This window comes from Pleurodeles waltl, chromosome 6 (genome assembly GCF_031143425.1).
Source record: "Pleurodeles waltl isolate 20211129_DDA chromosome 6, aPleWal1.hap1.20221129, whole genome shotgun sequence".
Taxonomy (NCBI): Eukaryota; Metazoa; Chordata; class Amphibia; order Caudata; family Salamandridae; genus Pleurodeles; species Pleurodeles waltl.
This window is the reverse complement of record NC_090445.1, coordinates 603,742,322-603,766,298: the sequence shown is the minus strand read 5'-3', so window position 1 is coordinate 603,766,298 and position 23,977 is coordinate 603,742,322. Positions and strand designations below refer to the sequence as shown.

The window sequence follows — 23,977 nt, the reverse complement described above, 5'->3', positions numbered from 1 at the left end:
TGGTTAAGGCAAATTGACCAAGAAAACTTACAGAAAGCATTAGCTGTTGTAGATAATGGGATTAATACCCTGTCCGACCGGATATACACCTTAAATAACATTGTCTCTTCTGCTATAGACATCATACAAACAGATATGTCTTCCTTACACCATTAACAGAGTCAACTAAGGTCCATTATGCAGATGGGTTGGACACTTTAAACACTAAAGACGGATCGTGTTCCCTGGCAACGCAAGGGAAATATTTTCTACATTTAATTTAACACGACAACAACAACAAATGGCTAAGAAAGAAGTGACTTATGTCATGCTAAACATCGAAATGTTAGAAAAGTTGCATTTTACTCTGGCTGAAATACCATCTGCTGAGTGCTTAATACACAGAGTCGTTAATCTGCCTATTTCAACTCTACAATTCACCTCCTGTTTAAAACACATTCTGGTACGCAGATTTGAAAGGCTGGGAGATAGCTATATCCATGAGGTGTGGGAGCTACCCTTCTCGTACAAATGTCTCAGTGGCATAAAAGAAGTCTTTCTTAGCGGTAGTAAATGCGGGACTTCTGTCAGCCATTCAATAGTTTGTAAACAGCTATCCTTGCATGAGGCGTGTTATGCGTCTTCTGCACATTTGGCTTATTATCTGAAGGGAGTTTCAGTCCCCTTGATTAGACCTACGTTCCGGGTGCTTTCAAACGGCAGCTATGTCCTCAATGGTGAAGACTGTTGTGGGATACGAGCCGGAATAGTTTATGTTGTTTCGGTCTCTGAGATTGTTACATGCTGCGGGAACAAACTTTTTCCTCCCACTAGAATAAAAGAGGTAGCTGACATTGGCCTCACATTGCTACTTCTAATGTGAATTTTGACAAGTTGAGCAGACTCAAAGCTTTACTGTTTCAAAAACATCTGGCCCTCACATCTGCCAGCGAGACCTTCGCACTTTAAGTGGCAAGGTCGTCAGCAGAGATACAGTCCCTTTTAACTACCAACTTTCCGAGACACTTTGGTGAACTCGTGGGACGAATATTTAATACATCCAGTACTACTAGAATCGCACATTTCTTTAAGGCTGTTGGTTCTGGTTTCATTTACACCTTCTCCTCCATATTCGGTTTATTACCATCAGCCATCCACTCAATATTCTCCAGTATTTTCCGGGGATTTCCAATAACTTTGGCTATAATAGTTGGCATTTTGCTGTTGCTACTTTTCCTGCGCAATGGCTGTCCCGCCGTAACAAGGAGAAATAAGAGTGCTCCCATCAGCGCAGCTGTGTCTTGAATGCATGATACAGTACTTTGGAGCAACACTCCTGCAGGAATTGGAGTGGGACTGGTCTCTGTCATTCAGACAGGTTTTGCATTGTGTGCACCCAGTGTTTTGGTGTCCTTGGTGCTCTTTCGGACATGCACTGGAAGTTTGTCTTTCTACGCAGCACTTGCTTTCATTGGACACTGATCTGTTGATGTTCTCGCTGAGGGCTCATTACCAGACATGCGCGTTGAGGGTGTGTTTGCTACGGGGAGCCGCTTATGAGTTGCCCTTCTTGGAGGATACGACTCTTAACTCATCATTGGGCACACCGCGGAATGCTGCTGCCTTGGCTCAGGCTATGGAACACGACTGCTCCTTGGTCTTCCTCGGCGATGCCTTTCCTACTTTGACACCTGCCGAAGTGGAAGATTTCCTTTCTTACATTGTCCCGGACTCGATTGGACATTCTAAAAATAACTCTGACTCTTGAAATTCGGTCCTTTTTAAGCCACATGTTAACATTTAAAGTTTTCCTTTTATATATGCTCTTTTGTCCCTTTAACTTGTCATTATTGACATTTTTTACATGTATATCTTAGGTTAAGTTTTAGAAGCTTGTACATATATTTAGGCTTTGAACCACTTTCAACCGATAAGGGGAGGGTGTTGTGTAGCCATTTTAGTATAGCTCCATGCACGTTATTTTAACATACTAGGCCTGCTGCTGTGCACTTTAATCTAGATATATTTTATTATTATTCTTACAAAAGCCACTTTTGCGGTCTTGTTTTATTTCACTCTATCTAGCTGTTTTTGCCTAGGCCAGCACTGCGTTCTCAAACAAGACATTCTTGCTCACTCTGTGCTTCTTTCAAGGCTTTAGTAAGATAGGTTGCCGATGAACGTGGTACAAGTTTTGTCTCTGACATTCGTAGAAAAACACACATCCTCACGTAGGGACATTTTCTCAGAACATCAGCTGTTTTATTATAAAAACACTTCCTTGTCCCTTACATGTTAGAGGGAGATTCCGGCAAGAGAACCCCGACTGTATGCTGATTGCCAAACGCTTCGCTACAGCTGCTTATGCAGACTTCAGCCCTTTGCTCAGGTATGGGGGATGATGTGGGAGGGTGGGATTGTGATGGCCACCGGGCTGGAGACCGAAGTCTCTAGCTCAGCGGCCGTTACCACCCTGGCGGTCGGTGTGCTAAAGTGGCGGTCTTTGATGGAGGTTACTGCCAGGGACATAATCCCAGTTTTTTCACTGCTGGCCTGTTGGTGGTATTAATGCCGCTTTAACACCGACCTCCAGGGTTGTAATGAGGGCCTTAGTGTGTCCCCGGGGTGTAGACTAGGACAGAAATTAGAAAGATAAGGTGTTGTATTGGAATTGCATTTTGATAGCATTTAATACCCCTGATGAGGTGTTAACGCTGTTTACTCAGAGTAGCACGCTACTCTGGAACCCAATGTAAATAGTAATAGAGTAGATGTATAGTAAGGTACAGTAGGCGTTTTCTTGCACACCCAAAGTTGTAACTTGCTGTAAGTGGCACCAGGATGGGAATTACAAGAAAGATTTATATTTTAGGGATACTGGGGCTAGCTACCCCTGTTATAGACAGCATGCTAACTGTGGGGACTGGGACCGGAGAGAGCCCGTAGCACTCAAACTAGAAGAAATGGACATCTGGCAAACGGACCCTGATACTCAAGGCTACCCAAGAGATTTAAAGTTTGGTGGCTCTGCACCCTGTCCGCCAAACCACCAGTACGCCTACTCTGTTTAGAGTTGGGTTGGTGAGCATGTTCCTACCAGTGGTGCTCCTTCGAGTTCTATCAACGGAAACCTGCAGCCTGACATAGTTTGGGTCATCAGTCTTAGTACTTCAGACCATCTGCACTATTTAGAGTGGACAGTCCGACAAGTGTTTCCTGATCAGGGCCACCAGAAAAAGCTTGGCTGTCCCAAACAGAACAAATAAAAAAAGTTTTATTTTTCAAAAAAGGAGTTTGTTAAGCAGCCATATGAAACATGGTGGCTGCTCAAAGGATCTTCATTTTGCAGCAGTAAGAGGATCTTCATTTTGGACATAGCCTGTGACCTCTTACTGCTCCCAGCAACAGGTGCCTCAGTTGCAGCAAGAACCACCTATGGCTAAATTATGGAACTTAGATGGAAGTCAAAGATAATCATTTGCCATTTCTGGGACCTACATTATATGGCCCTGAACTCAAACAATTGCGCCAGAAAGCAACAGATGATCAAAAGATTCTGAACCCATTCCGACCTCATCTTCTCTGGTCAAGATATTTTGTCTAGTGCAAGATTTCAAGGGAAGTTCCGGAGAATAGCCATCCTTTTTGTTGCTAAGCCTGGGTCTGTACTTGCTGGGTAATCTCTGTCCCAGATTCAACAGCAAGAACAATAAACCTCAAAATCCTGCCTATATAACAGTAGAACAAGGGGAAGGTTGAATTCAATCATACTACAAAGTATGAATTCCTCCAGAACAAGATGAGTGGCTACTAAATTTGATCCAAAATGGATATTCTGTAGAGTTGCTTTCTCCGGCAGAGAGCTAGTTGAGAGCTGTGCCTTGTAGGCTATCCTTATATGTAATTCATTATTCTTTACCTTCCAGGGATACTTCTAGTGCCCCCCATGGTTTGAGTCATTTTATAGAGGTTTTCAGCCAAAATAGCTTTTCTTATAGTCGTCACATCAGCTCATATATTGAAAGAGTTTAATCGTTTGGTTATTACTCCTTGTTTGAAAATTCTTCTAGAGTTATTTTAAGACACGGTTCAGGCTTTCTTCCCAGGGCAACTTCCCACTTTCACATTTCTCAGTAAATAATATTGTCAGTGATTTTTCCTGAACATGGGCCATACAGCTCTTTCAATTTATTGAGAACAAAAAGGATTTTCATTTGTCTGAATGATTGTTTATTTAATTTTGTGTACCTGCTAAGGAAAATAAATCTTCAACATCCAACCTGAGACCCTAATTATGAGTGGCTGGGTAAATGGGCTGTATTTTCCCCACTGATATCTCTGGGTAAAGTTAAGTGATCAGCGGTATTCCTGTGGATCTCATAATTCTGGTAGGGCCAGTAGCTGCCCCATCAGAATAAAGACATAACTCATAATGAGGGACTTCTGTAAATGGATGAGGATAGCTATTTCTCAGGTTTATGTTGTCAGTGGTAAAGAAATACTTACAATTATTCAAGGCATATGTGCAAGAGATGCTGTTTATTCCTGGGAGGAAACGAGTGGAGTTCCTTTGGAATAGATCATCAAAGCTGCAACTTGTGCTTGTTCCAATACTTTTGGATGTTTAGATGCTTCTCAAAGCATAGATAGTTCACTTTAACTGAAGTTCTGAAAGTTTCCTCATTATACAAATTCTTTTCTCAGTATGTTCATTCTATCCTTGTGCGTCCTAGAGTTCATATTGTGTCCCTCTCTTGAGCTCTGTTATATCCACATGGACGTATGGACTGGTTTGCAGAAGATGGGTGAGGAGACAGTGTTCTGATTACCTGTTGGTAACCTTCATTGCTCCTCATCCAAATCTTCCTTGCCCCAGTCTTCTTCACTTTAATTTTCCCGTCCTGTAAAACAATAAAGAAGCCAAGATGCTATATCGTCTTTGTTTTAGTATAGGTGTCTGCAGGTATAGGTCGAAAGGAAGAATGGGGAAAAAAGGCTAGAGTTTTAAATAAAGTGTTTTTTCCCCAACTACTTAAATGAGGGTTATCTGTCTTGAGGAGGCTTACGGCCTCATGAATGTAAGGTCTAGGATTTGGAAGAAATGGATGAGGAGTAATGAAAATCACAGGTAAGTGTTCAGAGCACATTACTTCCAATGTCCTTCGGCCTTGGACTGGGGGCAGGTATCAGTGGGAGGAAGGTTCCTGCTCCAAGGATCACTGGTGCTTACAGAAGGAACACACGCCTGAATATCAGAATAAATATCTCAAACCTGAAATGATTCTTCCTTTTGCCAACTGCATTGGCCTAGCGCCCATTGGAGATGATATAGAGTACATTATTGCCAAGACTGAAGTAGTAGCCAATAGCAAGACAGCCAAGGTTAATGTAGGGGAGCAAGACAAATATGGTGCTGGATACCTTTTTTTGTAATGACTTGGTTGTGCCTGCATTAATCCCAGGGCCAGAAGCATGCATGGTTTGCACCACATTAGCTAAATTACCAGGGCACAGGCAGCACGTGGGTCTCAGGTGAAGAGTGTGAACTCCCCAGGGATGCAAGAACCAGAGAAGGGTAATGAGTGGACTGGGGTAGGCTCTGAGAAGGCAATGTCTGTGGCACTCATCACTTGTCACAATGTCCTTTCCTTGGGATCTGCATGTTGCTGAACAAAAGGCCCAACTTCCGGCGTCACCAACTCAGAAAGCTATTATAGCACAGAGTTATGATGAAGCCAGTCGGGGGGAAGGGAATTAGGGTAGGGAACAGCAGGGAGAGAGATCTGAAAAGAAAAGGTTAGAACAAAATATGCATTTACTCATTCATAGAAATATAACTCATCAATAGACTCTTGACTCAAATGCGTCTCCGATATCTGATGGAGACCCCTTTTGAAATGAGGGCAAAGCCCCTTCTTTGAATCATGGAACAAGAATAAACTACAACCTCAGAACCAAGAGATGGCTAGAGCTTTAGACTATGATCATCATGGAACAAGAATAAACTATGACCTCAGAAACAAGAGATGGCAAGAGCTTTGGACTATGATTATACACAGAATATCAATCCTGTAACATCTATGCATTCATAACATAAACTTTTGATCATGACCTAGAAAATCTCAAACAATTAAATATGCTTTTCACAGATTATGCTTTCCAAAAAAACAATGAAAACTATGATTTGCTTATCTCCAGAAATACTTTACATTCACAACTATAAAGGGCGAAAAGTTTTTACTCATTGAACTTGAAGCACTTTACTTATGACACCAGAAAGCGCTTTTTCTTGTCTTGCCCGAAGAGCTATACTCGTTATGCTAAGAGGGCGCTTTACTCATGTGGCCTGAATCACTTTGATTGTTGTACCAAGAGCCTTTTACACCTGTGGATTGAAGTGCTTTAATTGCCGTGCCAATAGCGCTGTTCCTCTGTGAACTGAAGCGCTTGAATTGCACTGCCAAGAGCGCTTTACATCTGTGGACTGAAGCGCTTGAATTGCTGTGCCAAGAGCGCTTTACACCTGTGGACTGAAGCGCCTAAACTGCCATGCCAAGAGCGCTTTTACATCTGTGGACTGAAGCGCCTGAATTGTCATGCCAAGAGCGCTTTACATCTGTGGACTGCAGCGCTGGAATTGCCGTGCCAAGAGCGCTTTACAACTGTGGACTGAGGCGCCTAAACTACCGTGCCAAGAGCACTTTTGCTCTGTGGACAGAAGTCCCTGAATTGTCGTGCCAACAGCGCTTTACACCTATGGACTGAACCGCTGGAATTGCCGTGCCAAGAGCGCTTTACACCTGTGGACTGTAGCGCCTGAATTGTCGTGCCAAGATCGCTTTACACCTTGAAGTAATGACTTCCTCCAAAATTGAAGTCATCAAGGCCTTACTGATACAAGTACGACCTACTCGTTTTTGAATTCACCATGGAAACAAGAATACTTCGATCGGATGCCACTCTGCCATGCAGGAACTCTGCTCTTCTTCAGAGAATCCCCCACGAGGTCTGACTGCATCGAAGTCTTAAAAATAGTGAGCAACGTGCTTGGGTGTGGCTGGGCTTTATAGGCCTGCCACACCCCAAGATGGCTGAGGCCTCTAAAAACATGGGAATTGTAGTCCCTTCATGGAATAGCACTGATAAGTGCATCTTGTCCACCAATGTCCTGAACCTGCAGCTCTATGAGCTTTGCGACAGGGCAGACAATGCTGATGGCCACCTTTGGAGCAAGAGGGGATGACAAGTGGTGCGCAGAAAGCGCTGCAGAGCCGCGCAGCGGAGTTTCGGGCGGGACCTAGACCGCACATGGTCTTATTCCTGACATCACTCCTGTTCCAGACAGGGAAGAGGATGAGGACCCAGAGGGACCATCTGAGTTGCTGCCAGAGCTGTAGGGCTTGGTAGTTGTTGGAGGACCATTCAGGAGGAGTTGCACTTGGCATAAGAAAGCTAAAATTCCTACTTTTGTGAGACTACAGAAAGAAACCTAGGAACAGGTCAGCAAAGGAGTGGTTCGTAAACACTTTATAATGTGGGAAAACAGACTGCTGTTCAGCGAGCCTGTCATAATTTGAGTCGCGGACCACCAAGAGTCTGTTGGTTGTTTAAGTACACAGGAATTTTCTACTATCACTGGCCCATGAGAATCCTTTAGTGAAACACTTAGGCATCCAAAAGCCCAAAGCCATGTTAGACCTTCTTTTCTGTTAGCCAGGTATGTGCTGGAATACATAGCGTTTCTGTAGAAGCTGTTCAGTTTGCCCAGGTTATGGTAAGCCTGGAGGTAAGCCTGCAACAAAGTTGAAGCCATTACCAGGACTAGATGTGCAGTTACAGTTTTGGGGGAATGACACAGTTGGATCCTTTGATTCCCCCATGTGAATCAGCCTTATCTTGGTGGTAATGGGCCCTGACACCACGTACATAGAGGTGGTACCGCTGGTGAGCTCAACAGGTAAGTAAGTAGCATTGGCACTCTTTGAGATCCTTTTGAGAGTTGAATTTTCTAGGATGGTGGTTTCTGCCAGAGGAACATATTTCATCTCCTCACATATGAGAAAGATATTGCAGTGAGCTGATGTGACCACTTCAACTTAATGTGCCACCTCCATACTACTGGGTGTTGAAATGTTTTAACAAGTCCCTTTACCTGAGATCTTCAGAAGGCAGTACAGTCTTCTCCTGGCATGTCTCCTATTTGTGTACTCAGAGATTCCACAAAAGGATCAGTTCCTTTTACCTTCATGTTGAACATCTTGTCTGTGGTCTACTGGGCTTGGTCCTATTGGGGCAGGGAAGGAATTCCTGAGTCCCTTGTATGGGATCCAGTGGATTATGTGATTCACCTCAGAAACCTGATGGCACAATACATTGAAAAGGTAAAGACAAAATCTTCATACTAGCCAATAGCTAATGAAGGAGAGAAGCAGAAAGTGATACTGAGTGAGTACCAAGAAAATTAGGAGGTGCTGAATGGGCTGAAGCCTACTAGTCCCTGAATCCTGGAGGGCAAATTGTGTGAATATACAAGGTGTTCAGAAAGGGTCTGATGGTAACTATCTAGTAGGGCATTCAGCGTGAACAGGTACACACCAAACCACAGAAGGAATTACACAGTGAACATTCTGGCAATGGCATAAGAGGTTGAGGAGGACAGTGAGACCTGTTGCCCCTTCACACATTGATGAGAAAAACGCTTTTGTATTTAGGGAAGAATTGCCCCAATCTGACTCATAGACAGCAAGGAGAATGCTAGGAAATTGTTTGTATCTTTGGTTCATCTATTCTCTCTGACCTCAGGATCGACACCTGTCTGTGTTCATGACCTAGACATGGGGAGAGCTTGCCAGTGAAAAAGGAAGACCTATATGATAGCAGACCAGGTCCAGAAATACATTAAGGCAGTTTCCCAATAATTTGGACCTGGGAGTGATTGAGTGCTCCTGCAATCCATGGACCAGAGCAGTGGTTTTGGCTCCTACTCAAGGGTCGATGAACTTGTGTTTTGGATGATGTTTTGGATGATGTATCTCACTCTCAATGTGGTGATCACCTGTGCTCTCCATGTAAAAGAGCTTGTACCATTTTAGGGTGATGCAGTTCGGGCTGAAGAATGCTCCTGACACTTTTCAGCACTTGGTCACTGCGTGTTGTAGATACTTGAGAAGTCTTGTGGCCTACCTGGATAATATTGCTGTCTTCAGCAATTCATCAGAGGAACACCTAAAACAGCTAAAGCAGGTATTGGTTAAACAAACTATCAAGGCTACCAGGTGCCATATGTCCAGTTCTACCTTGTTTATCAGGTTGGCAATACAATGATTTACCTGTTGAAATCTAGGTGCAGTCAATGTTGTATTGGGAAGTCCCCACAACACAGACACAAGTGTGAGCCTTTTAGGTGTCACTAGGTACTACATGATCTTTGTGGCCAACTATGGGACCATAGCTGTTCTACTAACATCCCTGACACCCAAAAAACTGCTCAGGAAAGTAATAAGAACTGCAGAATATCAGAAACCCTGTGAGGATATAAAGGCAGCAACTGACTATGGCCAACCCCTCATTGTGCAGCCATCTCAACCCAATGTGTTGGTGTAGGACCCTATTCTTGGACAGCCCACTTTTTGGTTGCATTTATTATACAGTTACGGATTGGCCAAGTGAAGCAGCTAGGAAATATGCATGTGCTTACATAAAAAAGGAAGAAATTTGACATTTATATTTTTACAGCACCTTCACCTTCTTCTAGTCCATTTATCAACTCCCCCATGGGTGCTTGTACTATACAATAGTGGGCTTGTGTTAGCACATAACACTACCATCCCAGTAAACACAAATAGGAGAATAATTAGTCTCAGAAAAGATGTCTCCAGGTTTACCAAAGCATCACTTATTAATAAATACTGTATGTTTAATTGACCACACGAATGGCAAACCAGAAAGCCTTTCACCACTTTCTGAATTGAGGGAAAGCCTAACATCAGCAAGGATGCCTCCAGAATTCCTTCACAAGCAGTTCCCACTGGGAATTGCTAATAAGCTATTGATCCTTCCCAAGAGCTTTGTGACAACTTGAGTAACCATTTCATTAGAAAGGTCATAAATAAGACTCATTGTCTTTCTTCTCCTCAATGGCCCCCAACATACTCATGGCACCAGGACAGTCTCCTCTTCTGGGAATGTTCTCTGTGTTCTTGTCTTCTTTATCTTCAGATGACACAATTTCCTCACTAAAAAGCAAATGGTGATGCTGCACTCACGGGAAAGACTGTTCAAACAGAGTGATAAGAGAGATTCTGGGTGTTGTGGATCTCGTTACTACTTGATTCATTATTTATCAGAGAACAGACTATTGAATTAAAAAAACAACAGTAACTTTCTTAATAAGGAAATCTACGCTAAATGCTGTGGGTTCAACCATTGCTGTACTAATTCCAATATGTGATGTTCAACTAAAATACGGGAGAGGGTGGCCAGGTAACAACCCATTACAAAACAAAAGAGATCCCCACTCCGCTATCAATCACTACTAACTATTTCAAGAAAATATCCAATGCTCACACACATGCTTTTTGCGTCAGTTTTGTTTTTCCAAACACATTTTTAAATACCCTCTCTCAATGTAGATGTTCGCCTGAACAAAAACAAATGTACATGATCAATGTTTGTTAATGCATTTCAAGACCAATTCCTGACAACCAAATAACACTCAAGTGTGATTGTGACAAGTTATTCCAGCAGGAAGAATCAAGATTTTTTTTAAAATAACACCTACAAAATAATGACCAGTGATAGGGTATGCAGTCTTGTTGTTGAAAATTACTATCTCAAAATCAGTCTTTGTTTGCTCACTGGACGTGCTTATGACTACTTTGCAACTAAATGATCCATTAATTGGCAATCATTTTGTTCAAGTTCAGTAAGTGGCATAGTGCACTCCCCAGCATTCCTTGACTCTGCGCATTTCGACGTTTTACAAGTAGGATTACATATTTTGCGCGGTCTTCATCAGGACAGGATCCTAAAAAAAACTCATCTTATCTGTGATGTATCTTCAGTAACAACGGTTCTGGCACTGCATTGTAAATCTTCTGTTTTGACTTGGATTTGGAGGCCAGTAAGCGGGCTCTGAGTTCCCTACTTAGTTCGTGGTGACATGATGTGGACATGGACACCAGGCAGACCTTTGCCTATCGGGAACAAATAGGAATTACATGTATGAACATGTTTGCTGCTTCAAAAACCATGTTCAGCGCTCAGGTGATCACACAGTGACTGAAGGTTTTAAAAGTGAAAAGTGTGTGGAATACAAGCAGCAATGAAACAGCAATAGTTATGATAAGTTAGCAATGTTTGGGTCATGAAAACGCAGACACCACATCAGTCCATTAGGAGTTTGTTTCAATTGCCGTATTCTTCAACGGCTTTTCAACCCGAGTGAGTATCAGGGTCATTATCAAGACACATATTTCATGTAGCATGGGCTAATTTGGGTATGATGGGGTAGAATTCTGAAAAAGGATTATTGCTGAATCGTTTGAACAAGAGCTTTAGTCGCTATATTGAAGTAGAAAACAGTTATGTAGGATGACTGTGAGTTGCTGCCATGAGTTGGCACTTGTTTATGACACCAGCATTTGCTTAAGACAGTCCACCATATGGAAATAAGAAAGAGTGATTGGAGAGGTTGAACTTCACCACCCATAGCTGTTCCTATAATAAAAAAGGAAAGCATGCTTAGCAGTATCGAGTACTTCTGATTGTTCAATCTAACAGAGGAGTTTGACAATAGACGACAATTGATTGTGAAGACATGTTGAAGCCACAGGTGAATACTGAATCTGTGAATCTGTGGAGTGAACAGCCCTGAAACCTGACTCGAGGGGGGCGGTTAAAGTATCAGTGGAAAGTTACAGGGAGAGCCTTTTAAAGACAAGGCAGATTCAAAGATTTAAGATTGGAAATCAGCTTAGCCATAGGAGATGTGGAGTGGGAGGCATTGGATATAGAACTAGACATCTCAATGTAGGGACTTAAAGAAAGGCTGGGGTGCATCTATGAGAGTAGAGAGGGAGAGGAGCAATTGATGAGACTTCATACCAACTTTCACGTCTTGGACATCAAGAGAAATCAATGTCTGGATACTGGTTGCTGAGCAGGTAAATATTTGGAGAGGGACGTGTGTTTGGGGCAGAATGTTGTTGAAGTTGTTGAAAAGGTGGATTGATGTTTTTATGCTCCATGTAAAGGTAGATAAGAAGGAATCAGTTTATTTGTCTCTGGAGATGAGCGGGTTTGTGCTAGTGGAAGAGGCAGGGACACAGTGTGGCGTATTCTTCATGTGTATATGAGCGTGATTGGAGAATGATGAATACAAGATAGGCCAACTGTTTCCTTTGAAGATGAATATGAGGTTAAGTGGGTTGATTTGTGATTTGTAAGTGAATGGGAAATACATCAGTTTGGCAAGACACTGGTCAAGAACTAGCTGGGGGAAACAGCATGTTATGTACCCAAGGCTTAATTTGAGCTGGTGGTTTCCGGTGCTGGCCCCAGCACTTAGTTTTGAGGGCAGGCAATTATTTTTCTGCCTCAAGCATTTACTGAGAGAAAAAGACACATATAGGAAAGACGGAGGAAGAGAAAAACGAGAAAGCGCAACAAAGGGAGAAAGCAGACAGGTGCAAATGTGAGCTGAAGGGGAAGGGAGTGGCTGTATATGGGTTAAGGAGCCCTGATATGGCTTCAGGATTATGCAGTCTCAGTATTCCATGCTTGCACATTTAATTGCAGCAGCCGGGAGTTTCAAAGGAGAGCTTTGGGCAGCGGCACGTTTTTATTTACAAATTAAGTACTGAATGTATCCTACTAAAAGTGTGTTGTCTCCATACTAGCAAATCAGAACCAACTCCCCAAATGTGGTCTGTCTCCAAATGTATAAAGAATGCATAAAGAGAATGGGGTGCGTGACACTAGCCTAGAAATATCCATGACAAAGCACAGCAAAGTCCACAAAGCAATTTTCCCCATATTCTGAATTCTGGCAATTTCCTATATTTAAGGCTGCTAAAAACAACAAGATGGGTTGCAACCAACAAATTTATCTAATGCTGCTAAGCTTGCATTGGCTGGATGAGTGCATTGGGCGCAAGCAGTGTGTGTTTCACAAGGTCGCATTAGAATACACTGTTACCAATTCATGATATAGCAAGCAACTTGCCTTTACTAGTATACAATTCACCCATCGGGCTGCCTTGATACAGAAGGATTCCTGGTGGTGGAAAAAGGATGGTGGAAAATCTTGTGGAGTCCTCGGCCATACACTTTGATATTGCTTCCGTCAACATATCCAAATGGAAGCTTGTACCTTCAGGTCAGTACCTTTCTGAAACCCATAGTTTGCAAACATTCTTACATGGCCTTGAGAGTGACTGAAGATTGCCAGGTCTTTGTAATTGACTGGACTCTATATTGCATGTTGCCATAACTTTCGTAACATTGTTTGTGTTGTTGCAGTACTGTAATTTAGCCTAGGTGAAATGTAGAGTTTTACAAAACTTCTATGGAAATGTATAAATGAATAAATAAATCAACCAAAAGGTGAATTTACTTCATTATCATCCTATTATCATACCTGACCAACCTCCAGCCAGTGACCTGTCTCCTTTATGGAAGCACCCGCTTGGCAAACCTTAACCTCTCATCACCATCAGCCTCAGCATCAGGAACTGGATTCCCTGCTTAGCCCCTCAACCTCAGAAATCTTATACACTTCTATAGACTTCAGTGATAGCATCCTCTTTAATATCTTACTTCACCCTCTTGCACAGCTGCATTGTTTACATGTTAACAGCTTGAAAAGTGTCTCATCTTCCAGCTGCAGTGTTTGCATGTTAACTGAAACATATCTCATCTATTTACTGCAATGTTTACATGTTAACAGAGACTGAAAAATACCTCATATACTAGCTGCAATGCTCACATGTTAACAGAGACTGAAAAATACCTCGTAGTAGCTGCAATGCTCACATGTTAACAGAGACTGAAAAATACCTCATGTACTAGCTGCAATATTTACAAATTAACAGAGTTTGAAAAATATCTTATTGACTGGCCGCAATGTTCACATTTTGTGGTGGAGGCTCTTTGTTAAGCACTGACATTTTGTGTCTAGCATTCCTAAATACGTTCCTCAATATTCTTCTCTTTGGTGTGAAGAACAGTATTGTGCTTTCAGCCACCTATTTAACTGCTGTTGGCCATGGTTATTTCCTGAGGCAGAGCGTGGAAGTTCGGAGACTGGAGGTGATGAATGTATCAAGCCTCGGAAGCTCCTGAACCCGGTGAAAGATTCAAAGAGTCACAGAGAGCTGCATAGGGAACTCCTCCTCACTCATCGGAGGTATGTACTCCCACAAGGTGGATGAGTCTTAATAGAGTGGTAATATAGATACATTTAATTTCATTGTAACTGAGTACTATGACTGCACTTAAATATCAAAATTATAACATCTGGAATGCCTACTGCTAGTAACGTGAAAATTCAGGACAAGAGTCAGTGTTCACCCTTCATGGTTCGTTGTTGCGAAAGAAACATCTGACTATCATGCATTTTTGTTGATGTGACTGATGGGGGTGAAATGGAGAAGATGTGCTCCTGTTGATACTTTGTTGACTGTGGAAGCATTGTGTCTGAAATGTAATACTGGCTTCCCTACTTGAAGACAACATCAAATTATTTTGCTCTCTGTTCCTCAGATAACTTTCATGTCAAAGATGGGCATGCTTACGTATGGGATTACAAAACCTCTGTGAAAAAATGGATATAGGACTGCTGAGTGAATGAGGGATTTTTTTTATAAATTAACATTTTATCAATAGGAAATTAAGGGGGTCATTACAACCTCGCCGGTCTTTTAACAAGACCGCCGAGGGACCGCCGTGCGGAAGACCACCAGTAGAGGTAGTTTGCCGCTCGGCATATTATGACCGTTGGCTGCCCTCCGTCGTTTTTCCGACGGAGAGCCGCCAACAGCCATACTTGCGGGCGGCGGTGAAGTGTAGGTTGCTTCACCTCCACCGCCACGCCAACAGAACACCGCCCAGCTAATCACGTCCTGTGATTCTGCGGGGCGGTGTTCTGTTGGCGGTGTGGTGTCGGTGGAGCTGCACCCATGGCTCCCATCCCCTCCCGGCGGATCGACAGAACAGGTAAGGCGATCGTCCGTTAGGGGAGGGGGGTGGGGGGGCGTTGTGTGTTGTGTGGGTGCGTGGGGGTGTGCATCTGTGTATGTAGGGGGGTGTGAGTGCGTGTATGCTTGCAGGGGTGTTGCGTGTTTTGGGAATGAGTGCGTGTATGTCTGTGGGTATGTCTGAATGGATATGTGCGTGTATGTTTGAATGTGGGTGTACGTGTCTGACTGTGTGTGTGGATGTTGGCATGTATGTCAGTGTGTGCACGTGTATGTGTGTTGGTGGTGCCTGCGTGCGTGTCGGGTGTGTATGTGTAAGGTAATGTCGGGGGTCAGGTGGTGGGGGGTGTAGGGGAGGGAGTCGGGGTCGGGGTTGGGGTGTGGGGGAGACCCCTATCAGTGCCAGGGAAGGAATTAGTTCTTACCGCCATGGATTTCATGGCGGTTCCTACTGCTGGAAATCCACGGCGGTAAGCCAGGTCAAAATACCGGCGGCGGTTTTGTGATGGCCGCTGGGCTGGAGACCCAGGTCTCCAGCCCAGTGGGCGGAACGGAGAACCGGCGGATGACCATGGCGGTAACCGCCATGGTCATGATTCCACAAAGTAAGACCGCCAGCCAGTTGGCGGTCCTACCGCCGGTTTAACACCGACCGCCAGGGTTGTAATGACCCCCCAAGTTTTGACAGTTTATTTAGCATTTTGCAATGCTCAAGATACATAGTAACTGCACTATATTAGCACCATTGTATTGTTAGCCACGTGAAGCACAACTGTATATCTCCATACCATATGCAGGAAGACTGCTTCTGAGTCACCATATCTTGAGAAAGTAGCTGTTCCTTGTAGATAGGTCCTACCCTGTTTTGGAGTTGGGTACATTCTATTTAAGACCTAAGTTATACTAATTTAAATCTAGCATTATTTAAAATATTCTTCACCTGGAGAGACTAATTTACCTTTGGATTCTACAAGATGGGCGAGGATGATGGATGGTGGTAGAGAAAGTGGAGTCTCAAAGGGTGGTGTCATTAGGACCAGACTCAACAAGAGTCACCCTTTTGTCTACCAGTGTGCATACATTCATTTTGCAAGCTCTTCCCATAAAGAAAATTACAATAAAAAATGTCATAGTAAAGCTTTTGTGCATAACTCAATTTGTCATAAAAAACTGCATTTTAACATAGCTCAGGGTGAATGCAACTTGTGTAGATCTCTAATTGTATTGATCAAGTCTCATTGTATGATATTGGTAAGACAGTTCAGGTGGTCAGTTCATCTACTTGAGAAGTCAGTGTGTAATCTCTGGTCACAAGTTTAAATCATAAAATAGTTTAGAATATCATTGTGCATATTGCAGAGCATTGAGTGCCAGGTGTATGTGATAGATTTGTAAGATAGGTCAGTGGATTCAATTTAAATTCAAATTCTATTATTGCATTCGGCCAATTATTGGTCTTTGCACCCCCAGGCAAATTGGGCAGATGCTAACATCAAGGGATGGTGAATGTTGGGAGCAGTGTGCTGAGCAGTCTTCCAAATAATAAAACACTTCTGAGTGAATTAGTGGTGTTTGGGAGACTTTGATGTCTGCTTGGCTTCTTTCCTCAGCACAATGGCCATGTAGAGTCTATGATGTCGGGCTCCCACCTCTATATTGTCAATCTTTCATGGAGATGTGTTGAATGCATGCACTGGTTCAATGGTACAAGTATCACCAGGGTTTCTAATTTGTTCTCTTTTGTTATTGAACTCCATGCCATCTTGAAGTGCCCATGGTTTGCCTACTCTATTTAGAGTCAGTGATAGCACTGGGCTTACACCATCTGCTTGCGCTGCCAGTCTAAAACTTTGACAGGATGGCCCTTCTGCCACCAGGCCATAAGGTGACAGTGATCACTGTCCCACCTCACCCTATTTAGCATGGGGTGACTACCAGTAGTTTGCCCTACATGGGTAGGCAAATTACACTCCTACTTTAGAGTTTCTTTCTTGAAAACAAAAACGTTTCCAGGCAGGCACACCAAACATGGTACTCATTCGACAATATTTTCTTTGCCTTCAGCAGAGCTGCAGCACTAGTGGTTCCACTGAAGAGAAAGAGATCATCACCTTGCTTGCAACAGGGATGTAACTCAGGCCCCTGCAGCCCTCACTGTGCACGAGGCCCGTCCCTTCTGGGGGCACCTTTCCCTTTAGTGGACCCCAGTCATTCCAAGGCCAATGTCTATCTGTGCTATATTTGAGACCCAGGGGCCTCTCATCACACTCTGCAGGTGACCCCCATCATTTCGCGTAACACAACTGGCTTGCAAAATTCCCTAAATATTGTCGGTGGGGCTCCACCAGGAAAGCTGAGTCCCGCTGACCTGGCTGGCAGACAGGCCACCCATCAGACTCCAAATGAGGCCATTAGATACAAATGCAAAGCAAGAGAAAGAGATTTTCTGTTTATCTCTTAGTAACTTATGAAGTGATAAGTTGTATCTTTATTTCCCTCATGAGCTTTTCCATCTGGAGACGTGGGAGGCACCAGCTCTGTTCAGCTGAAAGAAATTACAGATTTTCTGGAAAATCAGGCATTTACGGTAGGCCACACTGAAGAGGGGAAAAGGAGTCACAGATAACCCTGTACATTATAAATTTACCCCTCCTAGTCCATAGAGTATCCTACTCATGTCACTTTGCTGCTGGGAACCTGGACAGGGACTACATCCTCCAATATGCATCAGGAGGAGGTGGTAACCTCCCTCTTGTGCAGCTTAATATGCAATCCCCCTTCACAGGGTGTGCACAGGCCATGCCCAGCTCAGAGATGGCCGTTCCTAGTTTGTCAGAGCCTGGAAGAGGCTGGGCAGGGCTAAATTTATATTGCCATAATGCAGAAGCAGAAGGTGGATTTAATGCAGCATACAAGAAATAGGGAACAAATATTTTCTGTAGTAATGTGCAATTAAACAAAATGTCCTCGCTGTTTGACGAAGTTGGGTGATTTTTAGTACCAGGTGAGTACCAGTTAGGTGAGTCACAGAAAGGTAAGGAGATTTCTGCACAAAGATTAAATGGTGAGGATAGTGAGGTTGAAAATTCTAATGTTGATAACAATCTGCTGAGGGAATTGACTAATGATGATGGGGATTATCATAGAAACAAAGAGACAAAGAAGATGCCTCAGTCAAATTAAAACAGACTGCCCTCTGCTTTTCTTCAAAAATGCCTGAACAAAAAAGGCCACAAAATAGTTTAACAATGGTTACCGAACTTAATGATAGAATCAACCTGGCCCACTGTTCGCTGAAGTTATCATAAATGTTGAGTACCATTATCCCTTTGCCCACTCCATCATGAGGAATCACAGTAGCCAGAAAGTAGGAATGCAGATGTGCCCCTCCAAATACAGTCCTTACTTAATATGTTTGCAAAGATGAATTAAAGAATAAAGGCTGTGGAAGTGGAAAAGATCCATTTGAATAGAGGAAATCTGGACTAAGAGGGCTTGTGTATACTTTCTATGAGTAATAGGGTAATAACTGATGGTCCCGCAAAAAACAATATTCTTGTGTCTAGTAGTCATAGTTTGGTTACTTTAGGTGTGAGAAAACGTGTCCCTGGGAGCAAAAACTACCCCCACCCCTGTCAGTGTGTGGGGAGATGAAGGGCTAAACATATAAACATAAAGTCATGGAATGTAGCAGGCCTGAGAAACAACACTAAAGACCTCAGCTGGAAAATCTTTATGAAATCTCTTGGTTTTTGTGTGTTCCAGGAGACCTAGTCAAAAACCCCTATTTGCTTGGAAGGTAATGCAAATTAGCGCAAAGAAGCAACAACTGTGATTAGGAGTTGTCTCTTCAAGGGGTTAACCGTATGGATAAAAGTGGACTTATATTGTCTCGTAATAGTTAAGTACTGTGGTAGTAATGATATTCAGAACCTGAAGAGAACATTTCAGACCAGGGAAGATAGGCAATAGTGGAGTGTATGAATCCCCTACAATAGAGTATGTAATCAGACTCCTTCAAGACCTAACTTGAAGAAAAAGAAAAAAAACACTGTTCTTATAACAGGAGATTTGAAATAGAGGTTTGAACCAATCCATATTTTTCAAGACACATTGAAAGAAGAGGGTGAAATCTGGAGGATTCCTGATTTAGAAGCCATGCCACTTAAGATCACCAGGGCAATAGTATTTCACTTACCTACATTAATGACTGAGCACAGTTTCTGCTCCTTGCAATGACTGTGTTCCAACAGATATACTACCTCGCCCAACATTTAACCATGGAAGATGGTCTAGTCATTTTGACTGTTTCCTCGTGCATATAAGAAATGGAGTAACATAAGTGTATTTTAAGTTGTTTAGCCATGCAGACAGTCATCATGATCCACTAGTTCTATCCCTGAAACGTGAAAACATTGTAAGAGCTAAACTTAAAGGCATAGAACAAACAACTTTGTGTCTCCCTAGTAAACACAATACACTGAGTATGACAAATAATTTGAGGGGAATAAAATGGGCACTGTTCTGGACAAAAGCGTTTTAGCTGATATATATTCAATGTCATTGCAGCTATTGAAGATTTATGAAGTATTACCCCCTTAAGTAATGATAAGATATTGGATGTACATTTTGTTTGTTTGATTAAATGGAAATGTATTTGACTAGGGAGATGAATAATACAACACTATTGAGCCATGCAGACCATGCAAGGAATGACAGTGAGTGTAAACCTTTAAAGCACCAATAGCTCTTAGGAACAACAATAGGAGTAGGACACTCGAAGCAAGAAAAGCTTACAAGAGGATCATAAGGAGGAAATGGAAAAGTGGAACAATGGTCAGATTTGTTGAAAGCCGCCAAGGAAAAGGCTACACAAGCATTCTGGCATTCAGTTGCCTATGATAGCCTAACTCCTGCCACTTTTCCTTAGATCCACATACTTCCAGAGGTTTTGGTAAGACACTTTCAAGTTGTATATAAGTTAGACATGGAAGGTCTACTATCCCTCAGGGATATATTTCTATGACTGTTGAAGAACTACAAGGGAATATTGAGAATGTTTGGTTTACACTGCAGTAAATGTTTGACGCCATGAATTTAGAAAAATCAGAGAGCGCACAAGGTTCCTGTCAAATTGTCAGAAATAACAGTATGGGCTCTTTACATTCAGTCGGTAGCCAGTATGTTGGCCCAAAGGGCCCCAATGCCTTTAACATAACTTGGGGCCGAAATTATACCAATCCATAACAAGCATTTGCAATGCAATAGGTCTCGCATTTGCTTGAGTAAGAGTATTAGCGTTGTAAACGCATAACTTGACTTTTATTGCTGCATATTTTGGTCCTCTCTGCCAAATAATTCCAGTGGCCCTGCATATAACTAAAGCACTTCCATATACCTTCTTTCTCTATCTGCAGCAAAAAATTTAAATATTGCCATTATTTATAATATTTCTTTATATTATTATTTTGGCATCCCCCTCAACCTAGTGAGGGGACCCAGACATGCCCTAGACAGAAAGAGCTCATTGTGCTGTGAGATACGGGCAAAAATGTTTTGTAAAAGGAATGCCCTGCAAAGCATTATGGGGTGAGTTTCTGAGTGCAGAACATTTTGTAGTATCTTGACTATGGTGCTCAAAACAGCCCCTAGAGGACACCACTATAAAAATAACATTTGTAAGAAACATGATCATGTAACCATATAGTCAGCCCCTAGAGAGCATAACCATCCGAAAACAGAATGGTTGAACGTAATACAGTGTAACCATATATTTAACCACTAGATGGCATAGTGCATTACACACTTTCAGGCCTAGCAGGCCTACTAGAATAATATTACAAACAAGGCCCTTAAAACACACACTACTCCCAGCTGTAAAATAAAGGTTCCAGCTATGATAGAACTTAAAAAGACACTGTCTTGTGGGAGGAATTATTATTTTGGGTTGCTGCAACCTAGTGGGGGACCAAGATATGTCCTAGACTGAAAAAGTGCGCCATGCTGAACATTTTTATGGTGGGCCCATTGTCCTAGGACCACCACACAGTGAGTTATGGGCAAAAATGTTTTGTAAAAGGAATGTCCTGCAAAGCATTATGTGGCAAGTTTCTGAGTGCAGCGAATATTATAGTATCTTGATTGTAATGCTCAGAACAGCCCCTAGAGGACACCATAAAAGAAATAGCATTGTAAGATACGTAGACCTGTAACAATATAGTCAGCCCCTAGAAGGCATAACAACATTAAAACAGAATGGCAGAAAGCAATGCAGTATAACCTTATATGTAGCCCCTAGAGAGCGTAGGCTTACTGCAATACTATTACAAACAAGGCCCCTAAAACACAAACTACTCCCAGCTGTAAAACAAAAGTTCCAGTCATGAGAGAGCTAAAAATTACATTGAGTGGTGGGAGAGGCTACTAGTTTGGGGTCCCACCCAACCTAGTGTGGGGACCCAGAGGTGACCTAGACAGAAAGAGTGCATTGTGCTGAATGTTTTGATGTCCACTCTATGCCAATCCATTTACAGCACTCAACTCTACTCTCCGCCGCTCACTCCATTTCACTCTACACCACTTCATGTCGCTCCACTCTACGACACTCTCCTCTGACCACTAACTTTTAGCCATGCTGAACAGCAGCCACTCTGGTATACAACATGGCTAAAGTACATTGGTAAAGCCAACTCTTGCATAGGCTATGCTTGCTATTCATTTATCCCTTTGAAATTTTAGTAAGACAGGGAAAGCGTTGCTCACCATCCTTTGAAACAATCAATGTTTTGCAGAGTAAAGTAAAGAAATGTATTACAGTATATCGTAACATGACTGCGTTAGTCCAGATAAGTATTACAGTTAACAGCAAGGACTGAATCACAGTATCTAGGGAGAAAACATGCTATCCTGCTTGTCACCGAGAAATAGGATCCAAGACAGGGAGCTAATGTCCTTTTTACTCACCCTAACTTGCTGTTTTGTACTCCCTCAGGGGTCTGACTCCGGAACATAAACCAGAGCTTCAGAAAGTGATGGAGACTCGCAAGTTGAGTCAGCGCAGGAAGGAGGAGGAAGCCTTAAGGCCAAAGACAGACCTCGAGGAACAGCTTAGGAAGCGGCAACAACAGCTGGACCAGGTGATTAAATACAAGACTTAATTTAACAGTAACACAACGTCTCCTTAGGTCGAGCCTAGGTAGCGCACAAGCGCTGTCCCTCGACATGTTGTAATTTACATCTGTGGGCTTGCAACACGCCCATCTCATGCCAATCACTTTTATTCGATACTTGGCCTGCCTTTCAAAATACCATGATTTTGTGGGTAAATGCTTTATGTTTGTCCCGTTTTGAGGCTGCTTTGTTACCGCCTTGGAGATTGACCCTGTTACATGGATTATTGCACGATGGGCCATGTACCTAAGTGTGACGAACAATTTTTTTATTTTGCTTCGCTGCTTTGTGCTGCGTGGCTGTATGTTGTTTCTTCCTCTTTCTTATTTTGGGCATGCTGCTGTTTCTCTGTGGTGTCTGCGCACAAAGGCTGAAAGCTGGAGGGGGTTCTTTTTTATTAATTATTTTTTTTAAGGTTCATATAGCGCAGACTCGATTGGAGGAGCACTTTACAAGAGGATGTGAAGTTTCATATAGTGCAACATCGATCTGAGAAGTGCTTTACATAACTACCACTTATGTACAAGTTTAGCAGTTGAAAAAAAATACGAATGGGGGCATTTAAAAAAGAAAAAAACACTGAAATCCTTAAAGTGGCTCTTCTGGCACGCTGGGAGAGCCGATACTACAATATCCACTGCACTCGCAAAGCTTGCCCCATCATGCTTTACAGGGCATTTATTTTTCAGAACATTTTTGCCCATAACTCAGCCTTTTGTGGTCCTGTGACAATGGGACTACCACAAACCGTTCAGCGTGACACACTCTTTCTGTTGTCTAGGTCATCACTGAGTCTCCAAATTGGTTGGGGGGACCCCAAAATAGTAACCTCGCCATCCATTCAATGCCTTTTTAAGCTCTCTCATGGCTGGAACTTTTGTTTCACAGCTGGGAGTAGTTTGTGATTTAAGGAACCTTGATTGTAATAGTATTACAGTAGGCCTGCAAATGTGTAAGGCGCCATGCCCTCTAGGGTCCACATATATGGGTACACTGCATTACTTTTTATCATTATGTTTTCATGTTTTTATGCCCTCTAGTGTCTGATTATATGGTTACATGACCATGTTTCTTACAAATGCTATTCTTATTATGGTGTTCTCCAGGGGCTGTTGTGAGCATTACAATCAAGATACTACAGTATTCTCTGCACTCGGAAACTTGCCCCATAATGCTTTGCAGGGCATTCCTTTTACAAAACATTTTTGCACATATCTCACCGCACGATGTGGTGTTTCTGTCTAGGTCATCTCAGGGTCCCCACACTAGGTTGGTGGCCAAGATAATAATATAGAAACATATAATGAATAATGGCAATATTTTCATTTTTTGCTGTAGAGAGAGGAAAAAGGTAAGTGGAAGTGCTTTAGTTACATGCAGGACCACTGGAATTATGTGGCAGAGAGGTCCAAATTATGCGACAGGGCTGACCAATTTATGTGGCAATAAAAGTGCAGTTATGCATGTACAAAGTCAATAGCTCTAACTCAAGCAAACGCGAGACCTATTGCATTGCAAATGCTTGTTTTTTGCTGGCTGTTGCTCACAGCACGAACCCAACATTCGCCAAGAAGCTGTTATAGCCATTGGTACAACTTCTTGTCCCGCACTAATGCACACAATCCCCACCC

General features: G+C 42.7%; 1 protein-coding gene across 1 annotated transcript in view; it reads left to right on the top strand.

Moving 5' to 3' along the window:
- Positions 1 to 23,977, top strand: part of LOC138302000 (protein FAM107B-like) — a 106,620-nt gene that overhangs the window by 69,002 nt on the left and 13,641 nt on the right. Inside the window, exons 3-4 of the mRNA XM_069242428.1 lie at positions 14,266 to 14,386; positions 22,168 to 22,312. Coding sequence (XP_069098529.1) covers positions 14,266 to 14,386; positions 22,168 to 22,312 — 266 coding nt within the window. The remainder of the gene's footprint in view (positions 1 to 14,265; positions 14,387 to 22,167; positions 22,313 to 23,977) is intronic.